Source organism: Puma concolor, chromosome A3 (genome assembly GCF_028749965.1).
Source record: "Puma concolor isolate L17-30 chromosome A3, mPumCon1.1.hap2, whole genome shotgun sequence".
NCBI lineage: Eukaryota > Metazoa > Chordata > Mammalia > Carnivora > Felidae > Puma > Puma concolor.
The window spans coordinates 82,601,415-82,629,114 of NC_141669.1; the positions used below are offsets into that span (position 1 = coordinate 82,601,415).

The 27,700-nt window shown below is 41.6% G+C and overlaps 1 protein-coding gene across 1 annotated transcript in view; it reads right to left on the reverse strand.

The window, feature by feature from the left end:
• The window catches only part of RFX8 (regulatory factor X8), a 66,571-nt gene extending 44,133 nt beyond the window's left edge, over positions 1-22,438 (reverse strand). Inside the window, exons 1-4 of the mRNA XM_086701410.1 lie at positions 22,287-22,438; positions 15,095-15,218; positions 4,425-4,486; positions 3,242-3,328 (exon numbers count right to left, since the gene is read on the reverse strand). Coding sequence (XP_086557536.1) covers positions 3,242-3,328; positions 4,425-4,486; positions 15,095-15,218; positions 22,287-22,360 — 347 coding nt within the window. The 5' untranslated portion in view covers positions 22,361-22,438. The remainder of the gene's footprint in view (positions 1-3,241; positions 3,329-4,424; positions 4,487-15,094; positions 15,219-22,286) is intronic.
• Between the last annotated feature and the right edge of the window lie 5,262 nt (positions 22,439-27,700).

Here is a 27,700-nt window from a genome sequence, read left to right on the forward strand (position 1 = left end):
AAAAATTAAAAAAAAAAAAAGAGTCACATTGAATGTTTACTATGTGCCAGGTGCTGTTTCAGGCATTTTCATTGTATTAATTCATTTAATCTTCATAAAATACAAATCAGAAACACTACATGATTCAGTAATTCCACTGCTGGATATTTACCCAAAGAAAGAAAAGATAATTTGAAAAGATACTTGCACTCCAATATTTATTGCAGCATTATTTACAACAGCCAATATGGAAGCAACCCAAGTGTCCATCAATTGATGAATAGATAAAGAAGATGTGATATATATACACAATGGAATATTACTCAGCTATTAAAAAGGATGAAATCATGTGATTTGCAACGACATGGATGGACCTAGAGGGTTATTATGTTAAAGTGAAATAAGTCAGATAGAGAAGGAAATGCTATATGATATCACTTACATATGAAATATGAAAAACAAAACCAATGGGGGGCCTGGGTGGCTCAGTTGGTTAAGTGTCCAACTTCAGCTCAGGTGATGGTCTCGTGGTTCGTGAGTTCGAGCCCTGCATCGGACTCTGTGCTGACAGCTCAGAGCCTGGAGCCTGTTTCAGATTCTGTGTCTCCCTCTGTCTCTGCTCCTCCCCCACTCACACTCTGTCTCTCTCTCTCAAAAACAAAGATTAAAAAAAATTTTTTTAGAAAAACAAAACAAATGAATAAACAAACAAAAAGCAGAATTGGACCTATAAATACAGAGAACAAACTGATGATGCCAGAGAAAAGGGCATGGGGTATGGGCACAATGAATGAAGGGGAGAGGGAGATATAGGCTTCCACTTATGGAACAAATGAGTCACATGGATTAAAGGTACAACATAGGAAATATAGTCAATACTATTGCAATAGCATTGGATGGTGACAGATGGTAGCTACACTTATGGTGAGCACAGCATAACACAGAGAAGTTGAATCACTATGTTATCCACCTGAAACTAATGTAACAGGTGTGTCAACTATACTAAAGTTTCTAAAAAATTAAAATAAAAAAATCACTTCCCAGCTTAAGACTCTCCAGTGTCTCTCTATCACACTCAGAATAACATCCCACGTCCTTGCCAAGACTTATAGGTCCCACTTCTGTGTTCAGATTCCTCTCTTCCCACTCTTCTGCTCATTCGCCAACCTCCACCTCCAGACTTTCTTTCTGTTCTTTGAATTCATTCCTGCCTCAGGCCCTTTGGGCTTGCTCTTTCCTCTGTCTGCAATACTTGTCTCTCAGATATTCGCTTGGCTGACTCTTTTTTTCATATTTCTGCTCAAAAGGCATCTTCTCAAGGAGGTTTCCCATGACCCTGTTTTACTGTCTTCAGATAAATCTTGCTATTGTCCCTTCTTTATTGTCTTACATCTTCCCCACTAAGATAGACAAAAAGGAGACCTTGTTTATCTTGTTTACTTTTTCATCCCCAGTAACTAGAACAGGGCCTGACTTATTGTAGGAACTCAAATATTTGTTGAATGAACAAATAAGTGAATGATGAGTTCTATAGTTTTCATTATCTGAAAACCAGAGAAATGAAGTTTTTATTTCGAGACCTAGCTTTGTCACACATGTCCTTATATAAAAGATACAATGAAATAGAAGACATTTTCACCCGTATATTTCATGGATTATTAACAGCAATATATCATTTATTATATTTCTGCATTCTAAAATATATATTTAGTATTTCTAAATATGTGGAATTGGTAAGGAGGTTACCTTAGATCTTAGTGCTTAAAAAATATCTCTTAATTGGCCAAGACTGTATAAAGTTTATCAATTATTAAATATTAATAAATATGTGTTGAGCATGAAAAGCACCTGCTGCTGGGCCTATGTCATGGATAAACCAATGTTACCCTTGTTCTTACCTGTGTCCCTGACAGCCTTCCTTTTCCTTGCTGAGGATAAAGCCTACTTCTTTCCCCATAAAGACCAGTTCCAGACCCTCTCTCTGTGACATCGACCCAGAGACCTCAGGACACTAATGGCCTCTAAGTGCTGCTGAGCAACAGCCATGTCATGCTGCAGGGCTCTCCAAACTGCCTGCTGGGTGCCCTGAGGCAAAAAGACACAAACTCTAGGCCTAGCCTTTGAGGAGCATACGGGTCAGCAAGTGGGAGAATACATTAGCACAAGGAAAGCTCTAACCCTAACTGAAATAAATCTCCTATCTATTCCCTTCCCTAACTTCTCTATTTTTTGTTGATGTAATTTTTCCATCTTTGTGACTAATCGATGAATAAGACATTTAAGAGGAAGAGCTGGTTGGAAGAAGAATGTGATGACTTTATTTGAGGTTAAGTTTGAGGTTTTGATGGGACAGGCCGGGCTGAGTCATCTGTGCTCCCTTCTATTGACATGGACTCAACCAACTGAAGACACTGCCTTGGACAGATCTTTCTGATCCGCCTCCTGTTTGGTCTAGGTGCTCGTCTGAATGAGCTCCACAGCTTCAGAACCATCTCTGGGCTGACTCTCTTGTTCCCAAGCTAGTCGGGGATGGCTTTGGGGGTAACACTTTGTGCAGATTTTACCTACTGGTATCATAGATTGAAATAAAGAAGTCAAGAGGCAGCGATGATTTGGAAGGAGATTAAAAATTTAGATTTTTACGTACTAAGTATGAGGTGCCAGTGGATCATCTATGTGGAGATGTCCAGTAGATAGTCCAAGAGGAATGGCTGGGAGGTGGGAGAGAAAGGTCCATCAAAAATGAATTAGGGGAGGAGTCATCTGTGAGGGCATGGTGATAGGTGATGGATAAAGAAGGATGAAATATCTTGGGGCCAAAGATTGGAAGAGCACCACTGGTTGGGTCTCAGGAAAATGCCTGCATATAAGGGGAGGAGAGATAAGGAGACTCAGAGGGATCGCTCTGGAGAAGAAATTGGATGAAAAGTTCTTGAGAGCTAAAGGAAGTTTTAAGAAGTGACCAATTGCATCAAATTTTACAGAGAAATTGAGAAGAACAAAGATGCACTCAATGAAAAATTGCTCTGGCAATTGAGATGATACTTATAATGAAAAGTATCCAAGAGAATGAACTGGAAATGCCTTTCTCTGGCCAGTGATGTTGCCAGAGACTGATTTATTGCCCACATCAAAGCCATGTTGACGTGATGTGTGTGTTTCCATCCTTAAGAAGGATTAATAGTGGAACAGCCAAAAAAAAAAAAAAAAAAAAAGGCAGATAGTGACCCATGACCAAAATACCTAAATGACAGATACTAACCTGTGATCCCTTTTTTCACCCAGAAGGTAGCAATACTGGGCATAGAAGAAAGAACTTCTCTTGATACAGATTCCATCATAATGATATCTGAAAAATAAAGGTTGTCTTAAAGACTATGTCAAACCACTGACATGCTTTACAGAAGCTACAGAATAGACTCACTGATGAAGACCTGAAGCTCTTCTCGGAGTTTTATCATTTACTCCATCTATTAGCTCTGTTATGTAGACAGATTCATACTACTTCATACACATCAGCTTTGAAACAGGCTTGCAAATGTTCCACTCTTCTTCCCCAATTTAGGACACTCTGGTCTTAGAGAGATGTGACAGGGAGAGGCTCCTGCTGTCACTGCCATGAACATTTTTAAAGTGAAGGGTAGCAATACCAATGTTCCCTGTACTGAGAACTGGACTCGAGCTCTCAGAAACCCAAGAGGGAGGAGGTTCCTTCTCTGCAGCCCGAGCACTTTGCTGAGCTGGGAAACTGTAGCTGCTTGTCTAGGCTCAAAACAGCAGGACAAAACTTTTTCAAATTAACTATTACCCAGTGTTTAGTTTGGCAAATGCTTTGGCTGTCTTCATTCCCTCATGGGTAGCAGGCCCCTTTCCTAATTTGGCTTCCGTCCCTTCTCACTGATTTCCTGATCTCACTGATTTCTCCTATTTTTCTTCATTTAAAAGAAACAACAAATAACAATAGTAATTGAGTGACAATTATAACCCGATGCACCTGATAACACTGGAATTTCCTTTTGTGTTAAAAATACATAGAACGTAGGTACCTGGTCTCTCAAAAATAATTCAAATATGCTAATTAGATGAGGGCTTAGAAATTTTACTTCAAAGAGTAACTAAAACCGTTCTATTGCTCTCTGCGTGTAATTATTTAAATATTTCAACAGTTAGACATTTATGTCAAAACACTTAAAGTGTTCAAACAAGAAAACATATTGTAACTTGCATATTTTTAACAAAATCACTAAGAAAACAGAAATGAACACTTCATTCTAGTATCACCTAAATTATTCCAGGCACTAGGATTTCATTTGAAGTATGAGAATTCTCTGGTAAGAGTTGATATTTATAGTTCATTTAGTTTTGCATTTTTTGTCACCCACTTTTTGATTTTTCAAAATGTTTGTCCTTTAACATTTCAAATAAAACAAAAATGATAAACCTACCTGGCACTTCCTCTCGTGCCTAGCCTCCGGGTACCAAGATCAGGAAAAACCAAACGCACAAGCTGAAAGAATAAGCCAGATTTAAAGCTGGGATTTGAAAATATAGAAATAAAACTTACAGTTTCTTTTCTTACAATGTTTACATTGTATTTCCTCTTTTTATTATAAAGAAAATATATGCAAATGAAATTTGGAAAAATCAGACAAGTATCAAGACAAAAATATACCATTCAGAGGAAACCACCATTTAAACCCCAGTGTGGTTCCTTCTAGTCTTTTTTTCAAAGCTTCAATATGTGTATGTACTCTGTGGGTGTTCATGTGAAACAGTTAGCATGTGTGCAGTTTTGCTTTCTACTTTCTCCCCTCCCCTTTGTATCATAAACATTTCCCCTTGTCATTAGGAATTCTCTAAAAATAGGGTTATCAATAGCTGCATAATAGTCCATCATGTGAGTTGCCATGATTTTACTATTTTCCTCTTTTTCCAATGTGATAGTCATTTTCACTTTTTACTATACTATTCATTTGTTTACTTATTCTTTTTCGTTTTAAGGTTTTGGTAGCAAATGCTATTAAAATATTGAATAACACGGCTACTTCTGACTCAACTTCTCATGTCCTAGTTATGTTTTTGATGTGTTTTATTAGCACTGATATATGTTTATAATCAATTACATTAAAAAATAGAAGCCTGTTCCATTTTCCTTATTAGAAGAGGTCCATGACATGCATGGTATCCAAGTGCATGTCTGTTGAAAGTGGAAATCCTGGAGCATGGTGGAATTAGAAAAATACAGAGCATGGAAGGCACAGTGTTTTGAGCAGTCAAGTAATGATTTCTGCTATTTTTCTACAATCCCCTCCATAATCATTCAGCCTCTTTTTTCTGTTTAGTTTCTTTTGACATCCCTCTTTATTTTTCTCTTAATTTCCATGTAGTAGGATTTGACAGTGTCTAATGTTTCTCTGGTCTGGTTCCAGCCCTATCAGTTCCTACCAGAAGCCACCCAAGCCCGGGAAAGTGGGGGGAGGAGGAAAAATGAAGAAATAGGAAAGGCAAATCTTACACAACTGAGCATCAAGGTTGTGGGGCCAAACTGAGAGGTTCCTTCAGGGAAGGGGGACCAAAATGTGCAGATGAAGAGTAAATGATAGGAGATAAAAGAAAACATCAGCAAAGTCTAAAAATGCAGAACTAGGGGCCAGAAATTCCTACTTTCAACTACAGATTCTGAAAATCCCATCACCTCTTAAGAAACTCACTTAAAACCTTCCCTATATATTTAGTTGTAAAATAGTACTATTTTAGTTGTAAAATAGTAGGTTTTTACAACCTTTTAGGTTCTTTAGTACCTAAAAGAATGGTGAGATTCAAGGCTCTGGGAAATAATCTGGTGTTTTGGAGGCATAAACAGAAATAAATTGCCTAGTTGTCTGGCAGCATAAAAATCTCTACATTTTATTTAATTGAGTAATACCAACCCCAGACTATCCTCTGATTCCATTTTATGATCAGGTACACCAGTTAAAATGTAAAAATCAACGGAGATGATTATTTCCAAAAAATGTAATAACTAAAAAATGTATATTTAATATATAGACAGCTCACATAAATTAATGGGAAAACAACAATATGTCAATAGAAAGTGGTCTGGTGATAACACGTACCCACAAGATACATATGGCCAAAATGCATGTAAAAGTGCTTATCTTCCCTAATCATCCAATAAGTGCAAGTTGAAACAGCTAAATACAGTTCTTAACCAACAAATTTCCTAGGTAAAAAATATTAGGGATTTGGGTACAAATATCAGGAACTACCATGAGGGTTGGGAATTGGTTACAATTGTCTAGAATCTCTCCTAGGGAAGTTACCAGGTACAGATGGAGACTAGAAAAGAGAAACAGCATAAACAACCTAAACTTCCAATAAGGGAAATGGTTAAATGAATTCTGGAACATCCACAAAGTATTTTGTACCATTATACAATATTTATTTTAAAATATTTTAATGTGAAAATGTTTACGATATTCTGAGAGATAAATAGGCATGTAATCATAAAAGGTAATTATTTCTTGAGTGCTTCCTATTTGCCAGCACTGCTCAATTCTTTTTACATGAGTTCTCTCATTAATTTCTTAAAAACATCTCATAAGGTAGGGACTATCATTAACAATATGAATTGCTTCATTTTACAGTTGATGATGTTGAGGCACAAAAAGATGAAATAACTTGCCCAGGGTTAGACCTAATTAGGTGCATTCCAGGCTTAGTGCTGTTAAAAAGCATACTATATTGCAAAATCAACAACACAAGAAACAAGTGTTGGTGAGGATATGGAGAAAAAGGATCCCTCTTGCACTGTTGGGAGGAATGCAAACTAGTGCAGCCGCTCTGGAAAACAGTATGGAGGTTCCTCAAAAAGTTAAAAATAAAATTGTCCTATGATCCAGTAATCACATTATCAACAATATTTACCCCAAAAATACAAAAACATGAATTCAAAGGGATACATGTATCCCTTTGTTTACTGCAGCATTATTTACAATAGGCAAACTACGGAAACAGCCCAGTGTCCATCGATAGATGGACAGATACAGAGATGTCATACACACACACACACACACACACACACACACACACACACACTGGAATATTATTCAGCCACAAAAAGAAAGAATGAAATCTTGCCCTTTGCAACAACTTGGATAGAGCTAGAGAGGATAATGTTAAGCAAAATAAGCCAGAGAAAGATAAATACCATATGATCTTACTCATATGTGGAATTCAAGAAACAAAACAAAGAAGCAAAGGAAAAAAGAGAGAGGAAGGGAGAGAGAGAGACAAACCAGAAACAGACTCTTAACTATAGAAAACAAACTGATGGTTACAAGAGGGGAGGTGGGTGGGGAGATGGGGGAAATAGGGGATCAGAATTAGAGAGTACACTTATCATGATGAAAAAAAGATTAAAAATTACACTGTATTGCATGCTGTCTACCCACCTATCCATCCACCTCTGTGCACACTCATCCATACATCAATATTTCAATCCATCCATCCACGTAGTATCTATACAACAGGATGAGGCATGAAGACAACAGACAACAGATAGCAAGGCGAATTTTGAGACACACATCTTATGGGACTTGCATCCTCAGGCATTTAGCTAAAATTGGGTTTTAAAACCCTAAAAAGTCCTCAACTCAAATCACTCATGAGGTAGAGAGAGGAGGAGGTGTAAGGGGATTTCTTATGGCAAGACCCTCTTATCTGTGAAGGGTGTGTGGGACAGGATGTGGCTCAATCACCTCAGGCCTAGCAGAAGGGGATTCATGATTCACTTGAAGAGCTCTTGGTGAGGTCCCTGCAGTTAGCATCTGGCTATGGCATAGGACTCCTTATAGACTACAGATGGGCTGGCCAGTGGACTTGGTGGACAGGCAAAGGAGAGTGGCTATCACCCTGGTTTCAGCTGTCACACCCATAGTCTGTTCAGGCCAAGAATGGCTGAGTAGTTCCCATAGCAAGAAGTTGTCTGCAAAAGAGCTGACATGTGGGAGAGCCCAGATTCTGCCCAGCAAGTGGCCCCCAGGATGGACAGTCAGGCTTCCGAAAGAGTTGTTCACCAAGACAAGGGAGGCATACTAGAACATTCCCATGGTCTGCTCTGAAGAAGCCACCAAAGGGACAAGGAAGCCAGAGTCTGCCTGGCCCCCAAAGTGTGAAGCTGAGCAGAGGGAACTTTCTAGCCATTTTTTTCCTTCCCTGCTCCCAGAGGGGTCAAACCATCCCCAGCAAGTTTCAGGGAGGAGGGGTAGGGAGGGAAGGGGAAGCCCCCATGCCTAGTTCTCTGCAGGCAAGAAACTATCCTGAAGGAGCTGGGGAAAAGTTTCTACTTTAAACCCATTTCAGTCTGGGTGTTACATAGAACTGGACATTCTAAGCATCAAACTGATATCATGTGGTAAATGAAGAGTGATAACAGTGCTCTGTATCACCCAAGGATTTCTAGAGAGGTCATCCTGCCCACTCACATGCTCATTCAGGAGTGAAGGAAGAACCACCCAATGAGCAGGTTCTAAGCACCACGGGAAACACAGACAAAGTCACTGTGTGATTAGTCCCTCAGCTCCTGCTGGTCACGTGTATGTGCATGTGTGCACAAACATGCAAATAAACTGTGCATGTGTGGCTACATCTGTGGACAGTGAGGTTATAGCACTGTTTATTTTCCTCTTTTTTATACAGTTTACTCTAAATTTCACATTTTCTATAAAGGGACTATAAACTTTTATAATCAGAAAAACTCAGTAAATGTTGTTTTTAAAAGGGAAGTCAGTGTTATGGAAATTCCCTAACCCATGTGAGGTATCATTTGCACCAAGAATGAGCATTACCCATCATATGCCCAGGGTTGCCAAAAAGAGCAAGAAACATTCCGACATCTGCACAGGAACTTGATGTGGAGTCTGGAATCAACTACATTCCCGGGGGAGGAGGGAGGAAATGAGAATTGGGTATTTTGTTGTTTCTCTTGTAAACACGCTTTGGAATCATATCCTTTTCCCCTTCCTCTCCGTTGTCCATTAGTCAAATTCAGGAGCAAGGGTCCCTTCCCAAGTCAGGCTCCATTGAGTGGCCCATTCTTCAGGCAAATCCCCAATGAGAACTGAAAGTTAGTACCTCAGGGTCTTGAAGAATGGATTCTAAGGCAAGTATTAAGATGAAAAAGGCTAACTAAATACCCATTACCACATACTGGGGTCTCTTTTTAACTTTTCCTTTGGAATTCTCTGCAGTGAGACTACCCCAGAGGGGAAACCACTTACAAGAAATGTTGAAAAAGATTTTGAAAAATAGGCTTTGATTTCTTAGAAAAGGCAGCAGAGATCTTACAGAACTCAAACATGTCACGCTCAAGTCATGCCACTTCCATCTGATTAAGCTGCTGGGCAGGTAGAGAAGGAAAACGCTGCAGAGCCAGGGTACCCAGAACTGACCCCCGCTTGAGGAAGGGTCCCCAGCTGCCAAGTGATGAAATGGCAAAATGTGGGCTGAATGATAAGTTAGCCGAGGGAATTCCTGGCTGGCTGCAAAGCTTACTCAGGGACACCTAGCAAATATAATGTGTACTCAACATCTTACATGCGCTCATATCACTTTCATTTACTGAGCTGGCAATGAGAGATATACTTTTCAAATATGTGAGCTTCACCAGGTTGAGAAGACTGGATGGCCTACAAGATTCAAGATACTGGTAAATACAACTGCAGACTGCAACTAACAAGTTGAAATATAGGAATAAGGGAGTGGCTGCTCCTGGGTTCAAATGGTTACCTGCATAATGACAATAATCTGAGAGTGACAATATTTTGTATCTATGTAGAGTATTTCACAGATTACAGAGAAGTTTTGGAAGGCCTAATTTTAATTCATGTGAAAAAATACTTAAGGGTTATTTTTGTTGCCCACAAACTTAAAATGAAACCAACAGAGTGACATGGAAAGATAAAAGCCAATAGGAGCCCTCCTTTCGGCTCCCCCCCCCCCCATAAAAGTAAGAGCCCTGTCTTCTGAGCACTCCTAAGGCACCGGGCTGTACCCTTGGGACTATCTACCTTTCAAGAAGAACATCAATAAATTGAAGTCATAATGAAGCAAGTGGGCAGGAAGGTAAAAATTTGGGAGCCAGGAGAATTCAGTGTGGAGAAGAAAAGACTGGGAGATATAAAACATTGTCTCAGATATTTGAGCAGCTGCCACATTAGAAGATTCTCCTACGCATTTTATTATTATCAAAAGTGCAGGATTTCCACAAATGACTGTGAGTTTCAGGGATGAAGCTTTTTGGATAAAGGAGTGGATCTAAAAATGCCAATGTTTTGGAAATAACACTGGAATCCACAGAATTGCTTGTGGGAGGGTAACCTGGAACAGCCATTTTGGAAAATAGTTTGGCCCCATCCCCAGACATCACAGCCACACACCCCCTTACCCTGCAAGGTTCATTCCTGGACATACACACCCAAGATAACATCTTCATGTGCACAGCAGGAAACATACACATGAATGTTCACAATAGCAAAAAAAAAAAAAAAAAAAAAATCTGGAAACAACCCAGATGCTCATCAGTAGGACAGTGGATGAGTAAACTGTGAAATATTACACAATGGCCAATGAATCTAGATAAACCTTAAGATAATATTAAGTGGACAGAGTCCCAAAAGATGACAAATAACATGATACCACTTTTTAAAAAAGTTAAGCCACAAAAATTAAAAATATGCTTTTTATTTTTTTATTTTTTTATTTTTTTATTTTTTTTCAACGTTTATTTATTTTTGGGACAGAGAGAGACAGAGCATGAACGGGGGAGGGGCAGAGAGAGAGGGAGACACAGAATCGGAAACAGGCTCCAGGCTCCGAGCCATCAGCCCAGAGCCCGACGCGGGGCTCGAACTCACGGACCGCGAGATCATGACCTGGCTGAAGTCGGACGCTTAACCGACTGCGCCACCCAGGCGCCCCAAAAATATGCTTTTTAGAATACATATATGAAATAGATTAGACAAAGAAAGTTAAATACCATATAATCTCACTTACATGTGAACATAAAAAAATAAAACAACGACAGGAAACAAATTCAAAGATGCAGAAAACAGGTTGGTGGTCGAAAGAGGCAAGGGGCAAAGAGACGAGAAAATGGGTGAAGGTGGTCAAAAGGTTAGCAAATACATATAAATGCACTATAACTCTTTTTTAAAAAGCAAGGTGATGAGGAACAGGTTGACGGTTCCCACCAGTGGGGCAGGCAGGGAGATGGGACACGGGACCACTGGTAATGTGGTTCATTTGTGGTGGTGATTTCACAGATGTTTACCACATTGTTAAAAAGGAACTAAATAATCAGATGGAATAAGGCCATGCATGGATTCATGATGACAGTGTGTCATGAACCAATTCAATTCTGTCCATCTGAGGGCCACCGAAAAGAAGAAGAAGGAATGAAAAAAAGGAAAGAATGAAGGGAGGAATGGAAGATTTTGAATTGGCATCACTGTCGCCCGGTGAGCAAGCTCCTTGTCACCCACATCATTTCAGCTCAAGCCAGGTGGCTGCCCAAACTGGTATGGTTGTGCAGGTTGTGAGCTGCACCAAGGTCCCTGATAGGGAGTTGAGTGGGTTTTCATCAGCCTGTGCTCTGCTTGCCAAGCAAGATCCTGGGGAAGGACTGTGTTTGCCCAGAGGAAAAGCACAGAAATATGCTGCCCCATCACCCAGCTCTAAGCCCTGTGGCTGTCTCTGTCCAGAGAGGGCATTTTGTTCTCATAAAAAGCTCCACCCAGAGGTACTTTCAAAGGGATCTTGCACTGGGTGTGGAATTGGACCAGGTGACCTATAAGGTCCCTCTGAACTCAAGGATATTTTTCAGGGAATAACAAGTGGAAAGAGGTCTGACTCACAATTCAAGAGACTAGATTTGACACTGTAGGGGAGAAAAATTTGCCACCCCAAAATGGGTCTCTTTAGTATGTGGATTATTTTAGGCCGATTATTTTTAAGGAAGAGAAAGCTCAGGAAGAATCTTTGACCTTTCCCCTAAATGCATAAAAGCATTTAGAGGATCTGCTGTCCTCTAAGGGAGGTATCACCATAGATAACTACAGTATAATATTAACTAGGTGTGGAGGACAGGGAGGAATTTAACAAAATTTGTTTGTTAAAATTCTTCTATCATTTCTATATGGCCCAGCTAACATTTGTTTATCAAACATTTACTCTTTTTCATCTTCCTGTGAATTGCATTCTTTCCCTTTTGAGGTCCCACATTCACACCCCCTTCTCCTTAGCTCTGGGTGGCATATAAGCCTCAATTGCCTGACCATAGGGAATCCTTACACATACACAATCAAGTTTGATTTTCTCCTGTTAATCTGTCTCTTGTCAATTTAAATCTTAGACCAACCAAAAGAACCTGAAAGAGTAGAGGAAAATTTATTTGCCCAAACACAGCCCAAGCATTGCAACTAGCTGTGGGATCCTCAGCCTTAATCACTGCTGGTTTGTTTTCTTGACCTCTAACGCTGCTTGCCTCGGCCGATGACTGTGGCACAAGACAAAGCATTAAAGATGCCAACTGTTTCCTCCCCACCCACATGTCCTTCCTGCAGCCCTCTCTTGCCAGACTGTTATGATGTCGGGCACTGGGGCAGGAGCTCAGGTCCAGCATCATGGGAAGCACCATCCGAGCAGCTAAAATGGGAAATCAGGAAGTCAGTGAAGAAAACCGGCTTCTGGGAAGGGGCATGGGGCAGGCCAGTGGAAAGGAGCAGAGTCCCAGTGGTTTAAGGATATACCAGAGAGAAAGTAAGAAGATACCTGGTGACTTACAGTCTAGTTGTGGGCTGTCTGAGATGGGAACCCCATCAACCACACATGGCAACTCTGCACTTGAAATGTGGCTAGCCCAAATTGAGATGGCCTGTACATGTAAAATACGCACCTGATTTTTGAGGCTTAGCATGAAGAATGAAAAAGTGAACGATTTTATAATACAGATTCCATGTTGAAATAATATTTTAAATATTTTGGGTTAAATTTTAAAATAATAAAAATTAATTTCACCTTTTAAAATACTTTACGGGGCACTTGGGTGGCTCGGTCGGTTTAAGCATCCAACTTCCGCTCAGGCCATGATGTCTCATGGTTTGTGTTTCAGGTTCTGTGCTGATAGCTAGGAGCCTGGAGCCCGGAGCCTGCTTGAGATTCCGTGTCTCCCTCTCTGTCTCTACCCCTCCCCCACTCACATTCTGTCTGTCTGTCTCTCTTTCAAATATAAATAAACACTAAAATTTTTTTTTAAATGAGATAAATAAAATACTTTAAAAATGAGGATACTAGGGTGTCCTAAATTATATCTATGTCTCCCATTACATTTCTGTTGGGCAGCAGTGGACTAGACTCTGTGAAACCCAAAGATTTTATTGTAGGATTTAATGAGATATCCTTTTCCTTTAAAAATTTCTCCTTTTGGGGCGCCTGGGTGGCGCAGTCGGTTAAGCGTCCGACTTCAGCCAGGTCACGATCTCGCGGTCCGTGAGTTCGAGCCCCGCGTCAGGCTCTGGGCTGATGGCTCCGAGCCTGGAGCCTGTTTCCGATTCTGTGTCTCCCTCTCTCTCTGCCCCTCCCCCGTTCATGCTCTGTCTCTCTCTGTCCCAAAAATAAATAAAAAACGTTGAAAAAAAAAATAAAAAAAAAAATTCTCCTTTTAACTTGTTTTGAGTTGGTGTCTGTCTATTCCTAAAAACCAGATGGAAAAGAGCCTTGGACATAAATACAACTTCATGATTGGAAGTTATTATTGTTAATTTAATAACAATTAAGTTCCATGATTCTATTAATTTTTTCCATCAACAAATCCTATTGGCTCTGTTTTCCAAATATATCCAGAATTTGACCCCTTCTCACTGCTACATCCCTGTCCACTCCCTGCCACCTGGGCTCTTTTCACCTCCCTGATTTGACCTCAAGGTCCTGAGAACCATCCTGGTCCTCTCTCCCTGTTCTCCTCCCTCCAGCTGTTGCAACCTCTGTGCTGCTTAGGCTCCTTCTCCCCGCAGGGCCTTTGCCCAAGCTCTGCCTGTGCTGCTCTCTGTTCGTATATCCACATCCTCACTGCCTTATCTCTTTGAAGTCTGGACTCAAATATTACTTCTTTTAACATTTTTTAAAAGTTATTTACTTGTTTTGAGAGAAAGAATGAGTGGGGAAGGGGCAGAGATAGAAGGCCACAGAGGATCTGAAGCCGGCTCTGTGCTGACAGCAGTGAGCCCGATGTGGGGCTCAAACTCCTGAACCGCTAGATCATGACCTGAGCCAAAGTTGGCTTAGCCCACTGAGCCACCCAGGTGCCCCTCAAGTATTACTCCTGAGGGAAGCCTTCCCTGTTTGTCTTCCCTAAAATTACAACTCTTACACACACACACACACACACACACACTCATCTCCTTTGGCTCTATTAGTTCCCTTAGCATTTATATTATCTAATATACTATGCATTTTATATTATTTGTCTCCCCTAAGTGTAATAAATTGACTAAATTGACTAAGGGCAGGAATTTTTCTTTGTCTTGCTCATTATTGTATTCCCAGCATCTAAAACAGTGTCTGGCACATAACAGCTTCTCAATAATATTTGTTGTATGTGGAGGGTCTCAGAGAGACTATCCTTGTGCTAATAAATCTTTGCTCTATATTATATGGTCTACACAAAGCTCCTGACAGAGCCCTTAACCTCCAGAAAGGATATTTAAAAGTGGCTCTTGGAGTTTGTGTGGTGCTAGATGTTGGCATTTCTGTGCAGGGAATAATGGCCCAACAAACCTGGCTGAGTATTTGGAGCATTTAGAGCTGCCATTGTTGTTCTTTCTTAGGCATCACCCCACTCCTTACCTTTCCTGGCTTCTCACTATTAAGTGTGGACAAGGGACAGAATGGCTTTTCAAAGAAGATAAAGAAGTATATTAACTATCTGGTTGGCTTCCTAAAGTGAAGCCAATTATTCCCACTGAGAACCCAAATAAACTATGGTATTTCCTCACCAATTCACCTGCACACGTTTTTTTTACTCAATGAATACTCTTTTTTTATCTTTACAACCTACCTTCCCAAATGTGGCTGGATTGACTTGGGTCTGAGCATTGTGACCACAGGTCTCCACATAAATCTCATACATCAGGCAACGAGGTACACTGTACCCTTCACAAATACAGAAATTGTCAACCAACCTGCGGGGAGAGGAAGACAAGGCAGAGGAAATTGGCATTGGTTTTTCTAAAGTAGGACATTTTGATAAGGATCAATAGTCAAACACAAGTGTGGGAATCCAAGGAAATGAAACCTGTTTAATTCATTGAATGCAAAGGCTCACCAATCAGCATCAATAACATACCTTTTTGTTCTCAGCCCAGAGTTAAATATATTGATTGTGGGCCTTTATTTTTTTATTAGGTCTTTAATTTTAATTCTAGTATTGTTAACATACAATGTTATATTAGCTTCAGGTGTACAATATGATGATTAAACAATTCTATACATGAGTAAGTGCGTATCATGATAAGCGTAGTCTTTGACCCCATCACCTAATTCACCCATCCTCCCCTTTGGTAACCATTAGTTTGTTCTCTATGGTCTGTTTCTTGGTTTGTCTCTCCTTTTTTTTTTTTCTTTTGCTCATTTGTTTTGTTTCTTAAATTCCACATATGAGTGTAATCATATGATATTTGTCTTTCTTTTATTCTGCTTAGCATTATACTCTCTAGATCCATCCATGTTGTTGCAAATGGCAAGATTTCATTCTTTTTTATGGCTGAATAATATTCCAGTGTGTGTGTGTGTGTGTGTGTGTGTGTGTGTGTGTGTGTGTGTATCACATCTTCGTTATCCATTCATCTATCGATGGACACTTCAGCTGTTTCCATAATTTGGCTATTGTAAATAATGCTACAGTAAACATAGGGGAGCATGTATCTCTTTGAATTAGTGTTTTTATATATTTTTGGTAAATACCCTGCAGTGCGATTACTGGATCATAGCGTAGTTCTATTTTTTTTAATGTTTATTTATTTTTGAGAGAGAAAGAGAGACAGAATGAGAGCAGGGGAGGGCAGAGAGAGAGAGGGAGACACAGATCTGAAACAGGCTCCAGGCTCTGAGCTGTCAGCACATATCCCAATGCAGGTTTCGAACTCACGAACCGTAGATCATGACCTGAGCCAATGTCAGACACTTAACTGACTGAGCCACCCAGGTGTCCCTGGGTAGTTCTATTTTTAACTTTTTGAGGAGCCTCCATACTGTTTTTCATAGTGGCAGGACCAGTTTGCATTCTGATTGTGATCTTTTAATTATCAACATGGTGGATTTTTATTGTCGTTTTGTTTTGTTTGTTTTTTGGTTTGTTTTTGTTTTTGGCATGTAGGAATATTAAAAAGAAGCCCGAATTATTGGCTCAGCAGACACTTGGCTCAGCAGCCAAGATCTCTGTAGCTAAAAAGTGGGAATTATGTATTTGCTCTATCACCCCTGCAGGTGACTGCTGGAGCCAGCACAGCCTGCCAGTCCCTGTGTGCCTGTGACCCAGGGCATGTGTGTGACGCTTTGCCTCCGTCCTCCAGTTGTTTGCACAGTTTTTAAACCTGAGTCCTGTTGGTCAGGCCACTATATTTTGATCTTTTAAACTGAGATGAGATATAAAATACAAGAAACCAAGAGACAGAGAGGCAGTACACTTTCACTCTTCAGCTGAGTGACATTTATGTGATCTGCTGCACCCTAGGCCTCTGCTCAGGGTGGGGTCTTCACTGTTCAAGTGCTCCCACGCCCGGCAGGGGGGCAGGTGGGGGCCCCTTCTTGGCAACCAAGGGCTCTGCCTGTGGCTCACAGCCCACAGCCAGCCCTCTGGGGACAGCCAGGTCCCTGTTCCAGCAACTGGTATGTGTGTGGGGCAAGAAGTGAGAGAGACTGAGGTCCGAAAGTGTGGTCCCTAGTGACATCTGATCACAATATTCCCTGTCCTAGTTGAGGAGAGACTCTCAGGTTCTTCTCATTCTCATTCTCTTTTAGAGAAATATCCAAAGCAAGCCAATATAATTTTTAAACATAGAAGAATTTTTCAGCAGGGAATTTACCAATATCTCTTCTTTCTCATTGATGATATACAGCTTATTTTCTGGGATGAGGTATGCTGAGGCCCAAATTTACTTTCCCTGAGAGCTAAAGACCACAGTCACAGTTGTTGACCCATTCATTGGCTTCCTAGGAAAATGAAAAAATAACATATGGTGGAGGGTGGGGGAGGAATCTTTGGCCCTGTATCTGAGGTGTATAAATGACCAGAGGCCAGGTGGCTTAAAACAACAGAGATTTATTCTCTCACAGTTCTGGAGGCTGAGAGTCCAAAATCAAGGTGTCCATAGGAATGGGTCCTTCCAGAGACTCTGAGGGAGAATGTGTTGTATGCTCTTCTCCTAGCTTTTAGTGGTTGCTAGATATCCTTGGCATTCCTCGGCTTATAGAGGCATTGCACTCATGTCTGTCTCGTCTTCACCTGGGCTTCTCTTCTCTGAGCGTCCTCTCTCCTCTTCTAAGGAGGATGTGAGAGATTGGATTTAGGGCCCAGCCTCCTCCAGCATGATCTCATCTTAACTAATTACATCTGCAAAGACCCTGTTTCCAAATATGGTCACATTCTGTGATTCCAGATAGATGTGCGTTTGGGGGGACACTATTCAACCCAGTACCTGCCCAAGAAGGGGGTTTTCTGAGAGTCTTCTTAACATCATTGTGAGAAGGGGACACTTGGGATACTTCACAATGGCTTAAATCTAGCTGCTCCGGCACCAATTATCTGGCTCAATCTTGAATACAGGATGATGTCTATTGGTGGGGTGGGAACAGGGAGTAGCAAATTCATATAACTAGGTGATGTTTGTATACACTTTTTGTCAAGACACCATTTGCTGATACATGAAAAACCCATACCTGAAGTATAACAAAAAATAGCTATGCTGTGGAAGCTGCAGCACAATGTGATAGATGTTAAGTTCAAACTCACTGTTGCTTATTCATAGCTACTACTGATTTAGTCACAGAACGGTCTCCTTAAAAAAGAAACACACAAAATATTCACTCCTTAAAATGAACTCTAGTTTAAATTTTTGCGAACTGCTCTTCCTCATCATGGAAATTCATGTGTTCCAGGCCTCTGTGAACTGTGTCCTCCTCTTTCAAAATGGCGTTACTGAGCCTGCTGGGTGCACAAGGCTAAATAATACTATCAATAAGAATAACGGCGAAGGTCAGCGATGAGACTTTTTTCTCCATCACACACCTAAACAAAGGGCTGCTTTTTGGCTTTAAGCCTTGCACTGCCACTTGGTGACTTTGCTGCTTTGATCCTGGCTGCACCCCATTTCAGTCTATGTGCCTTTGGTCATTTCCCCAAAGTCCTCAGCCAGATCTCAGAGACTGGCCTGTGGTGGGCAGCCAGCATACATTAACTGGGAAAAATGGAAGGTTTGAAAGAGGTGTTAGTTTGTTCAGTCTGAGCATCTATTCGGAGTCGTGCCTTTACTTCAGCTCAAACAGCAGTTTGTTCAGCATTCAGTCTCCTATGCTTATAGGAAATTACAATCATGAGTATCACCCAAGGCTTTGCACCTCCTAGACCCATGCTTAAACTCTGATTCGGAGAACCCTCATAGGGCTTTTGTGACCGGAAAACAAGCACGTGATGTGCCTAGTACACTTGCAGGCACATGGAAGCTCTTATTGTTACCATTTCAGTGTCCGCCTCCAAAACCTTGAGCAGAAGCAAGAAAGACATCCATGTTGGTAGACTGGTAGCACAGAAACACCTGTGATAAGTGAGCCTGACTTTCAACTCCATGTGGATCCAAGGAGAGGCTGACTGGGGATGTGTAGGCAGTAAGGCTGGGCAGAACCATTGGCAGGTGAGATTGGTTCATGATTTCACACTGTGCAACCAAAATGTCATTTGGTGGTCCATAATTATAAAGCTTGTCCCGGTATGGAGTGAATCTGATCACTGAATTCCTTGCTGAGCTGCATAGGAACTGTATTTTCCAGGTCTCACAATCAGATGAAGTTGATTGCTAGGATCTTAAAAACATTCATGATGTTCTCTTCATTTGAGTGATGGGCAGTCTGATAATAACCAACATCAGAGCACACATATCTAGCCCTGCAATTCTCACATTTTCTGAGTGCTCCTTTTCATGGCAAAGAAAAACATAACTCTGGGAATTACATATGCTGGGAATTATAGTACCCTTTGATTCAGCCTGATCAAAAATTCTTATGAATTCTGTATCTTTCAAAATAAATTTGCATTTCATTAATTTCCATAGTCTTCAGAAATTTGAGAAAGCCATATTATATGTGGGAGACAGTTATTTTAGTCTATAGCCAGGCTCAGCATGCATTGGGATTAGAAGATGCTTAGTTTCCTCGGAGGTGTGAAGCCAGGGGCCCCACCCAGTCAGACCTGTTTGGTCTGCACCCCCCTAGCAGGGGAAGTCAAGTCACTGGTCTTCATCCCTTTGTGCTCCCGGAGGTCTGACCACCTCTCTCTCCATTTCTATAGTCCTTCCTGTCTGTGAAACAGAAAACGTCTATTACTTCTATTCCTGGAGACAGTTCCATTCCTTCCAGGACCTTTCTCCTTGGAGAATTTATCATATGCTTATGACAGTGGCACTGAAGCCTCTAAGAAATGTTGAGGACCTGACTAGTGACTAGAAAATGAAGTAATGAAGTAATGCTGAAAATGGAACATTTCTTCCACGTGACAACAATCAGCCTCCCTTGACTTTCACTGGGAAGCCTGAGCTGTTTCTGAGTGTCTGGACAGCTCAGCTGCCAGTCAGTACCCACTGCTGCTCTTCTAGGAAGCTGGTCTCCTTGGGCATCTTTAAGACCTTCCAGGATACCAAGGCTCTGGATTACAAACTGAGCGGCTCTATTGCATGTGCGGTTTTTAAAAAATATATATATTTTTAATTGTGATAAAATACACATGTAACAAAATTTACCATTTTAAAATATACAGTTCAGTGGCATTAAGCACCTTTGCATGGTTGTGCAACCTTCACCACCATCCATCCAACCAAGTCTTTTCATTTTGCAAAACTGAAATTCTGTACCCATGAAACACTAACTCCTCATTCCCGTGCCCTAGTCCCTGACAACCACCATTTTACTTTCTGCCTCTATGAATGTGACTACCTTAGGTCTCTCATACAGGTGGAATCACATAATATTTGCCTTTCTGTGACTGGCTTATTTCATTTAGCATATCTTCAAGAGTCATCCAATATTGTAGTATGTATCAGAATTTTCCTCCATTTTAAGGCTGAGTAATAGTGCATTATATGTACATATCACATTTTGTTTATCCATTCATCTGTGGATGGACACTTGGATTATTTCCACCTTTTGGCTATTATACGTAATGCTGCTATAAACATGTGTGTGCAAAAATCTGTTTGAGTCCCTGCATTCCGTTCTTTGGGGTACGTACCCAGAAGTGGAACTGTGGGATCATAAGGGTAGTTTTATTGTCAATTTTTCTGAGGCACCGCCATACTGTTTTCCATATGGCTGCACCATTTTACATTCCCACCAACAGTGCACACGGGCTCCAATTTCTCCATGTCTTTGACAACACTTGTTATTTTCTATTTTTGTTTGTTTGATAATGGCCCTCCTAATGGGTGCAAAGTGGTTGGGGCTGTGTTTTTAACGCCAGTGTTAAAACCACCAGTACCAATGATCTGTTAAACATTCTGCCTCATAGACTGGATGCCTAAAGAGAAGCCCTCTACAGGAAACTATGCCTCTCCTCACCTCCATTGCTTCACCTCCTCCTCAAACTTGAAGAGCATGACCCCTGTGTTTTAGAGGCCTGCAGGGGTAGGAATTCACAGCATAGGACTTGAATTAGTTCAGCTCACTGCTAAAATGGTCTACAGTATCCTAAGCGATTTAGGGCACCTGCACTGTGGGCAGCCTGCATTGTGTCAGTTCACAAGCAATGTTAGGAAGGTGTCCAGGTATTTTTGAATCTCTAATCATTCTTTCAAGTCTCTGGAATATAATGCAAACCCCAGAAACTCCAATTTACTAAATGGTGACCTGGAATAGTTGACAAAGGCATCCTCATAGTCCTTTCTTCCAAGAAGGAGCCACTGTGCTGAGGGGTCTGAGTTAGTGAGTGTAAAAGAAAGACAGCACTGCTGTGTAATATTCTGAAAACACCGTGTGGGCTCTAATATGTATTTTTTTGATTTTTTTCTCTTATGCAAGATAAAATATATCAAACATTTTCTTTTGGAGGAAAAGGGTAACCTTTTAGGCCTTTTCATGTTATAATCACAAACACACCCTTCATTTTTCTATTTCACTCATATAACTTTTCCAAAAAGCCTTTTCTGAGAAATATTTCTTAAAATCTTGTTAAAAAGTAATCAGATTCTTCTATTTATTCTGCTATTTATTCACCTTTTAAATGTTAGGCTTTAGGTTTTAGGACTGGTTTCAATTATTTTCCTATTTATGAAAAGCTACAAACCCATGAATTCATCAGTCCCAAGGGCTAATGATATTTTTCTTTCCAGTTTTTCTGCCCCTATTTAAATAGCCAGAAGTGAATTTTACAAACAATGTGGAATGCATTGTTAAAGCTAAAAATTGCTTTGCTTTAAGTTAGAAAACATCCCATTCTGGATCTCATACCAAGGGGAAACATTTCCTCTCAGGGCCAACGCCCACGTGCCTTCAGATGTATATGTAAGCCAGAGTCCAACCAACAGGACCCCTGGTGGGGGACGGTCTGGATTGCTTCCCGCGGTCAGTGTGACCAACAGGGAAGTCCTCCCATGGAAAACCCACACCAGGAGGGCTTTTACTCTGTGTGTGTGTGTGTGTGTGTGTGTGTGTGTGTGTGTGTGTGTGTGCGCGCGCGCGCGCGCGCGTAAGTGTGTCTTGAGTCCCATCCAGGGCTAGGCTCGGGCAAGCCAGCATCAAAAGGCGCTGGTCCTGGGTGTGAACGTCTGTCCTTCCAGAATTTTTTTTTTAATTTTTTTTATCAGGGCTCCTGGAGCGCAGACGGTCGCTCCTCACACTGGGCATTGGCTCTAGGTCCTGGGGACAGCAACGGAGGAAGTGAGGTTTCCCCCCTTCCCTGCACCACCTCTTCCATTCTACGGGCCCAGAGCGCCTCCCAGCCCTGACCTCGAAACCCGGCCGGGTGGGAAGGCGCCCGGGCCGCTCACCACTGGATGATGCCGCCGTGCACGCCCCAGGTGCCCACGCCGCCCGACGGGGAGGCTGGCACATCCTCGGCCATGGCGCAGACCCGCGCTCGCCGCACCGAGGCAGGGAGCGGGCGGCGGCGCTGCACCCGTCGGGCCGCCGCCGCTCCTCGGTGTTTACTTTAGAGCGGGGCGCGCGGCGGGCGCGGGGGCCGGAGACGAGACAGCGAGGCTGGAGGCCCCTGGCGCGCGGCGGAGGCTCGTCGGTCACGCGCTGCGGCCAGCTGCGAGGGTTGGTTGGGGGCGGGCGGGGTCAAAATACCGAAAGACAGAAATACAGAAGGCGCTCTTCTCACCTTGCTGCCAATCCATCAAACAAAGGAGGAAGCAATAAAGAAAAATCAGTGTATAAGTTTCAGACCAGGTCGTGGTGTTTGACTAGCAGTGGTCTTCAACCCTGCCCGCACTTTGGAATTACGTGGAGTTTTGAAAAATATTGACGCCCTAGCGCCAACACCAGAGGTTCCGATGTAATTGGTCTGGGGATGGGAGGGGCCTGCGCAAACCGGCTTTTACAAACTCCCCAGGAGTTTAGTGATGCTAGAGTGCACCCAGGGCTGAGAACCACTGGTCCTGAGTTTTGAGGGGAGCGGGCATCAGGACTTTTGAGAGGACGACCCCAGGTTACTCTAGTGGTAGCTCCTGTTGGGAATTGCTTGGAGTGATCCCCCAAACCTGCAGCCAGATGTTGGGAGTCTTTGCCCTCAAGAGCAATATGTTCACGTCGGTGCTGTTTAACTGCTTACTCTCTCCCAACCTCACTTCTCTTATCAGGGATTGTGTGATTATTGTAAGTATTAAGTGAGCTAATAAATGCAGGGCGTGTTGCATGAAGAAGAGCTCAGTCAGGCAACCGTTACTTTGGCTTCTGACTGCTTATAAGTTCTCTCATAAGGATTTCTTCATCTAGACTAAAAATACACTTGACAACTCAACAACAGCAACAACAAAACAGCCCAGTTAAAAAATGGGCAAAGGGGCGCCTGGGTGGCTCAGTCGGTTAAGCGTGACTTCAGCTCAGGTCATGAGCTCAGTTCGATCCCCAAGTTGGGTTCTGTGTTGACAGGTCAGAGCCTGGAGCCTGCTTTAGATTCTGTGCCTCCCTCTCTCTTCCTGCCCCTTCCCACTCTGTCAATTTCTCTCTCTCTCTCTCAAAATTAAACAAACATTAAAAAAAATTTTTTTAATGGGTTAAGGATTTGAATATTTTCACCAAAAGAAGACATACAAATGACTTCATCATACAATGACATACAACATGGAAAGAGGTTAAATATCATTGGCCTTGAAGGAAATGCAAATCAAAATCATAATGAAATATCACTCCACGTGCATTGGGATTGCTATTATTAAAAAGAATAAATAAAAAAAAAACAATTGTTGATGAAGATGTGAAGAAAGTGGAACCATGTTCTCTTGCTGGTGGGAATGCAAAATGGTGCAGCTACTATAAAAACAGGTGGTTTCCTAAAAAATTAAAAATAGAATTAACATATGACCCATCGTTCCACTTCTTGGGTATGTACTATTTGGGAGGAAAAATTTTTCTTCATCCTTCAAAGATTCTTATGGCCATCCTAAGAATTAAATTTACATCAGGCAGATTAACAGGAGAAAAACAAATTTAATTTTGTATGTATGAGAACCCCACATATATAAGAGGTGTATAGACAGAAAGGTAAAATGAGGTATACATGCCATCCTGAGCTGAGGAATGGATAGCGTCCTGGGGCATGACAGGGGAACAGGGCAATTCATAGGACAATAAGAAAAAGGGCAAATGTTTGGTAATTAGATGTTTGCCCTGCCATACTGATGGGTCACACAGATAAAATTTATCTCTGTAGTAACTTTATTCTGGGAAATATCCCAATTTAGATTCTTCTAGGTGGTTAAGGGAGGAGCAAAATTTCTCTTGAGCCCACAGGGTCTCAGTTGCCTTTAGCTCAAAACAGTCCACATGCTAAAGTGGCACGTTCTGGGGAGACTTGATCTGAATTCCTTCAGTGTCCAAAAGGACTGAAAGCAGGGACCTGAACATATATTTGTAATTTGTACCCTCATTCACAGCAGTATTATTCACAATAGCCAACTGGTAGAAGCAACCCAAGTGTCCATCAATGGATGAATGAATACACAAAATGTGATATTTACATACTATGGAATATTAGCCCTAAAAAAGAATGGAACTCTATTACATGCCACAACATGGACGAACCTTGAAGACATTATGCTAAATGAAATAAGTTAGTCACAAAAGGATTGTTCCACTTATATGAGGTACCTAGTATAGTGAAACTCATAGAGACAGAAAGAATGGTGGTTACCAGAGGAGAAATAGGGAGACACTGTTTAATGAGTATAAAGTTTCAGTATGGGATTAGGGAAAAGTTCTAGAGCTTAATAATGATAATAGTTGCACAATGTAAATTATTAATGCCACTGAATTGTAATCTTAAAACTGGTTAAAATGGTAAATTTTATGTTATACATATTTTACCATAATTTTAAAAATCTTCCTCAAAAAAAGACACCCCCCCCGCCCCGCCCCAACACCACATGAATACATTTTGGAAGCAGGGCAGAGATTCACTCAACAAACAGCAATGACTGTCTTCTGTGTGACAGCACTTGAAAGTAGTTGTTGGGATATATCGGAGGTCTCCAGGGCTAGCACTCTCCCTCTAGTGGGACACCATCATCAGGTACCAGGAATAAGTTTCCAAAAGGAGTTCTAGAGGAGAGATCACAGGACATTCATTAAAAAGATCCTGAGCTTTGAGGTTTGGCCAGGTCACTGGAGCCAACCTCAGATGGCAGCTGGCTTCCCTTTGGGGAGCTGCACCAGGAATCAGCCTGGATCTTGAAATTTGGGGAGGGTATTTTTCTGGTGTAGGGGGTGGGGTGGGTAGTAAAGTGGGAAGGACTTATGATCAATAAGTGATGGAGGCTGAGGTTTGCCCTGTTTATCTTCTCAGCTGAGTTTCCCTGTTTAGGGCTGGCTGCTTTAAAAAGCCATCTAGTAGACAGGTGCGTGGGTGGCTCAGTCAGTTAGGCGTCCCACTCTTGATTTTAGCTCAGGTCATAAGGTTTGTGAGTTTGAGTACCGTACCAGGCTTTGTTCTGACAGTGTGAAGCCTGCTTGGGATTCTTTCTTTGTCCTTCCCCCACTCATGTGCACACATGCTCTCTCTGTCTCTCTCTGTCTCTCTGTCTCTCTCTCTGTTTCTCTCTCCCTCTCTCTCAAAATAGATAAATTAAAAAAAAAGCCATCCAGTAGAGGACAGATGACACCACATCAACCCCCTCAGGCCAGGAGTCAAGGAAAACAGCATGTGGAGAGACTCCTTCAGGACCTGGCAAAGAAGGAGGCCAACTGTGTGGGTAAGAAGTGGGTTGGCAACAGCTGGTTTCAAGTAGTGCCAGGAGACTCCACTAAACAGGGAAAGCTGAATGGTAACTGTGATGAAGGACTAGCAGGAGGAGAGAAGAAACAACCAGGTGACATGGTATAAAAGGTTCTCCAAGGAAGCCCTCTTGAGTTCAGCTCTTTCTTTCTGGTTGTGTCCAGAGAAGTGGTCGGCGTCTCAAGACCTTGGGTGGGAGCTCTGCCAGGCTGCTTTATCCGTTTTGCTTTGGCCTGAGTGCTCACATCCTGGGCTTCCTGCATTGGGACAGGTCTTTCTCAGTGACCTATGGAAGCTGAGAACATGGCTCCCTCCATTCTTTGTGTCGGTCCTGCAGCCACCCAAAGAACTTCCTAAGATGCCCACCCATTTCCATAGAGACTGGAAATAACCAAGAGAGAGCCTACTGTTATTAGGCTCAACTTGTTAGGGCCAAATTGAGGTCTTATTATGTCACTGATGATTACGTGATATTTGCATGTTAACTTTGCTCCGGTCAGTACTAGGCATTGGAACAGATCTTGGAAATACAGTGGAACACCATGATCCTCTGGTTGACCAGTGGTCTCTTTGCTGTTTACTACATCAAATATTAGATGCAGCGAAATCCAAACATTACTTTGCCTTGCTCCAGAGCTGTTGAGGCCAGTTGGTTGGAGGCCATGGGGTCAATTTCATACCTTCCTCCCAAAGGACCAGTTAATTTCATCTATGACAGGTGACAGCTGGTGTCCCTAGTTTGACCAGCCCTCATAGAGATGAAGACTCTGAGTAGTTACATGCTAATACAAGAACATTCTTGGATTTATTCACAGTGTATGCCTTCCTAATGTGCTATATGTGCAAAAGACATTTGCTCTGCATATGACTCTTTTACTAACAGCATCATTAAGGCTTTTGTTTGGGTTGAGCATATAGCCACATAGACTGCTAAGTAGAATTAGGTCTAAAATTCATTTTATTTTGGGGGCGCCTGGGTGGCTTAGTCGGTTAAGTGTCTGACTTCAGCTCAGGTCATGATCTCATTTTGTGGATTCAAGTCCCGCATTGGGCTCTGTACTGAGGGCTTGGAGCCTGGAGCCTGCTTTGGATTCTGTGTCTCCCTCTCTCTCTGCCCCTCCCCTGCTCATGCTCTCTCTCTCTCAAAAATAAGTAAACATTAAAAAAAAAACCAAAATTCATTTTATTTTCAAAGAATGTTTAATTGCAACTGACATAACAAAAAACTTCCTTTTATGGCACTCACTGATGAGATAGCCAGACCCATGTATATGCTCTCTTGTATCTGAAAAATCCAGTCTCCCTCTAACTCAGGTTCACCATCTGACCATTAGTGTCCTATACTATTACAGAGAAAAGAAATCTTAAAGTTAACATCAAACAGAATTCCAATTCCTCATGTCACATTTTTATATACTACAAGCTTTTTCTCCCTCTGCCATTGAATATATCTCTTTTAGTTGAACAGTGACTTCTTTTGCCTAGTTCAGTCTAATTGGTTTCTAGATTATCCAATTAGTCTCATTTCACCTTCTAAAAGGGCACCAGCTGTGACTTATCCTTGCACAAAACCATCTCTAATCTGGGGTGCTTAATTTCATTCAATCCTTACAATTATTCACTTTCTGTGGATGTACCAGGTGTGTTCAGGCAATAGATGTATTTTTGAATAAATCTAATGAGTATAATGCATTTGGTCAAGAATGTAGAATGTAGTTAGCATCTGCACAGAGAAAGCATTACAGAGAACTGTATTGTTTCATTTTCATATGGGGAAGAGACTTTCTAAGATCATTGGGCTCTAAACCAATAAGTCGTGGAGACTTCAAACTATACTGGAGCAAAGCAATCTCATTGGAGAGATTCCAAATTGCTATTACATGTTAAAATTTTCATTGGTCTAGATTCACCTTCTGAGTGTCTGGTTCATGTGCTAGTTGAAACTGATCGTGTACACCACATTCACAG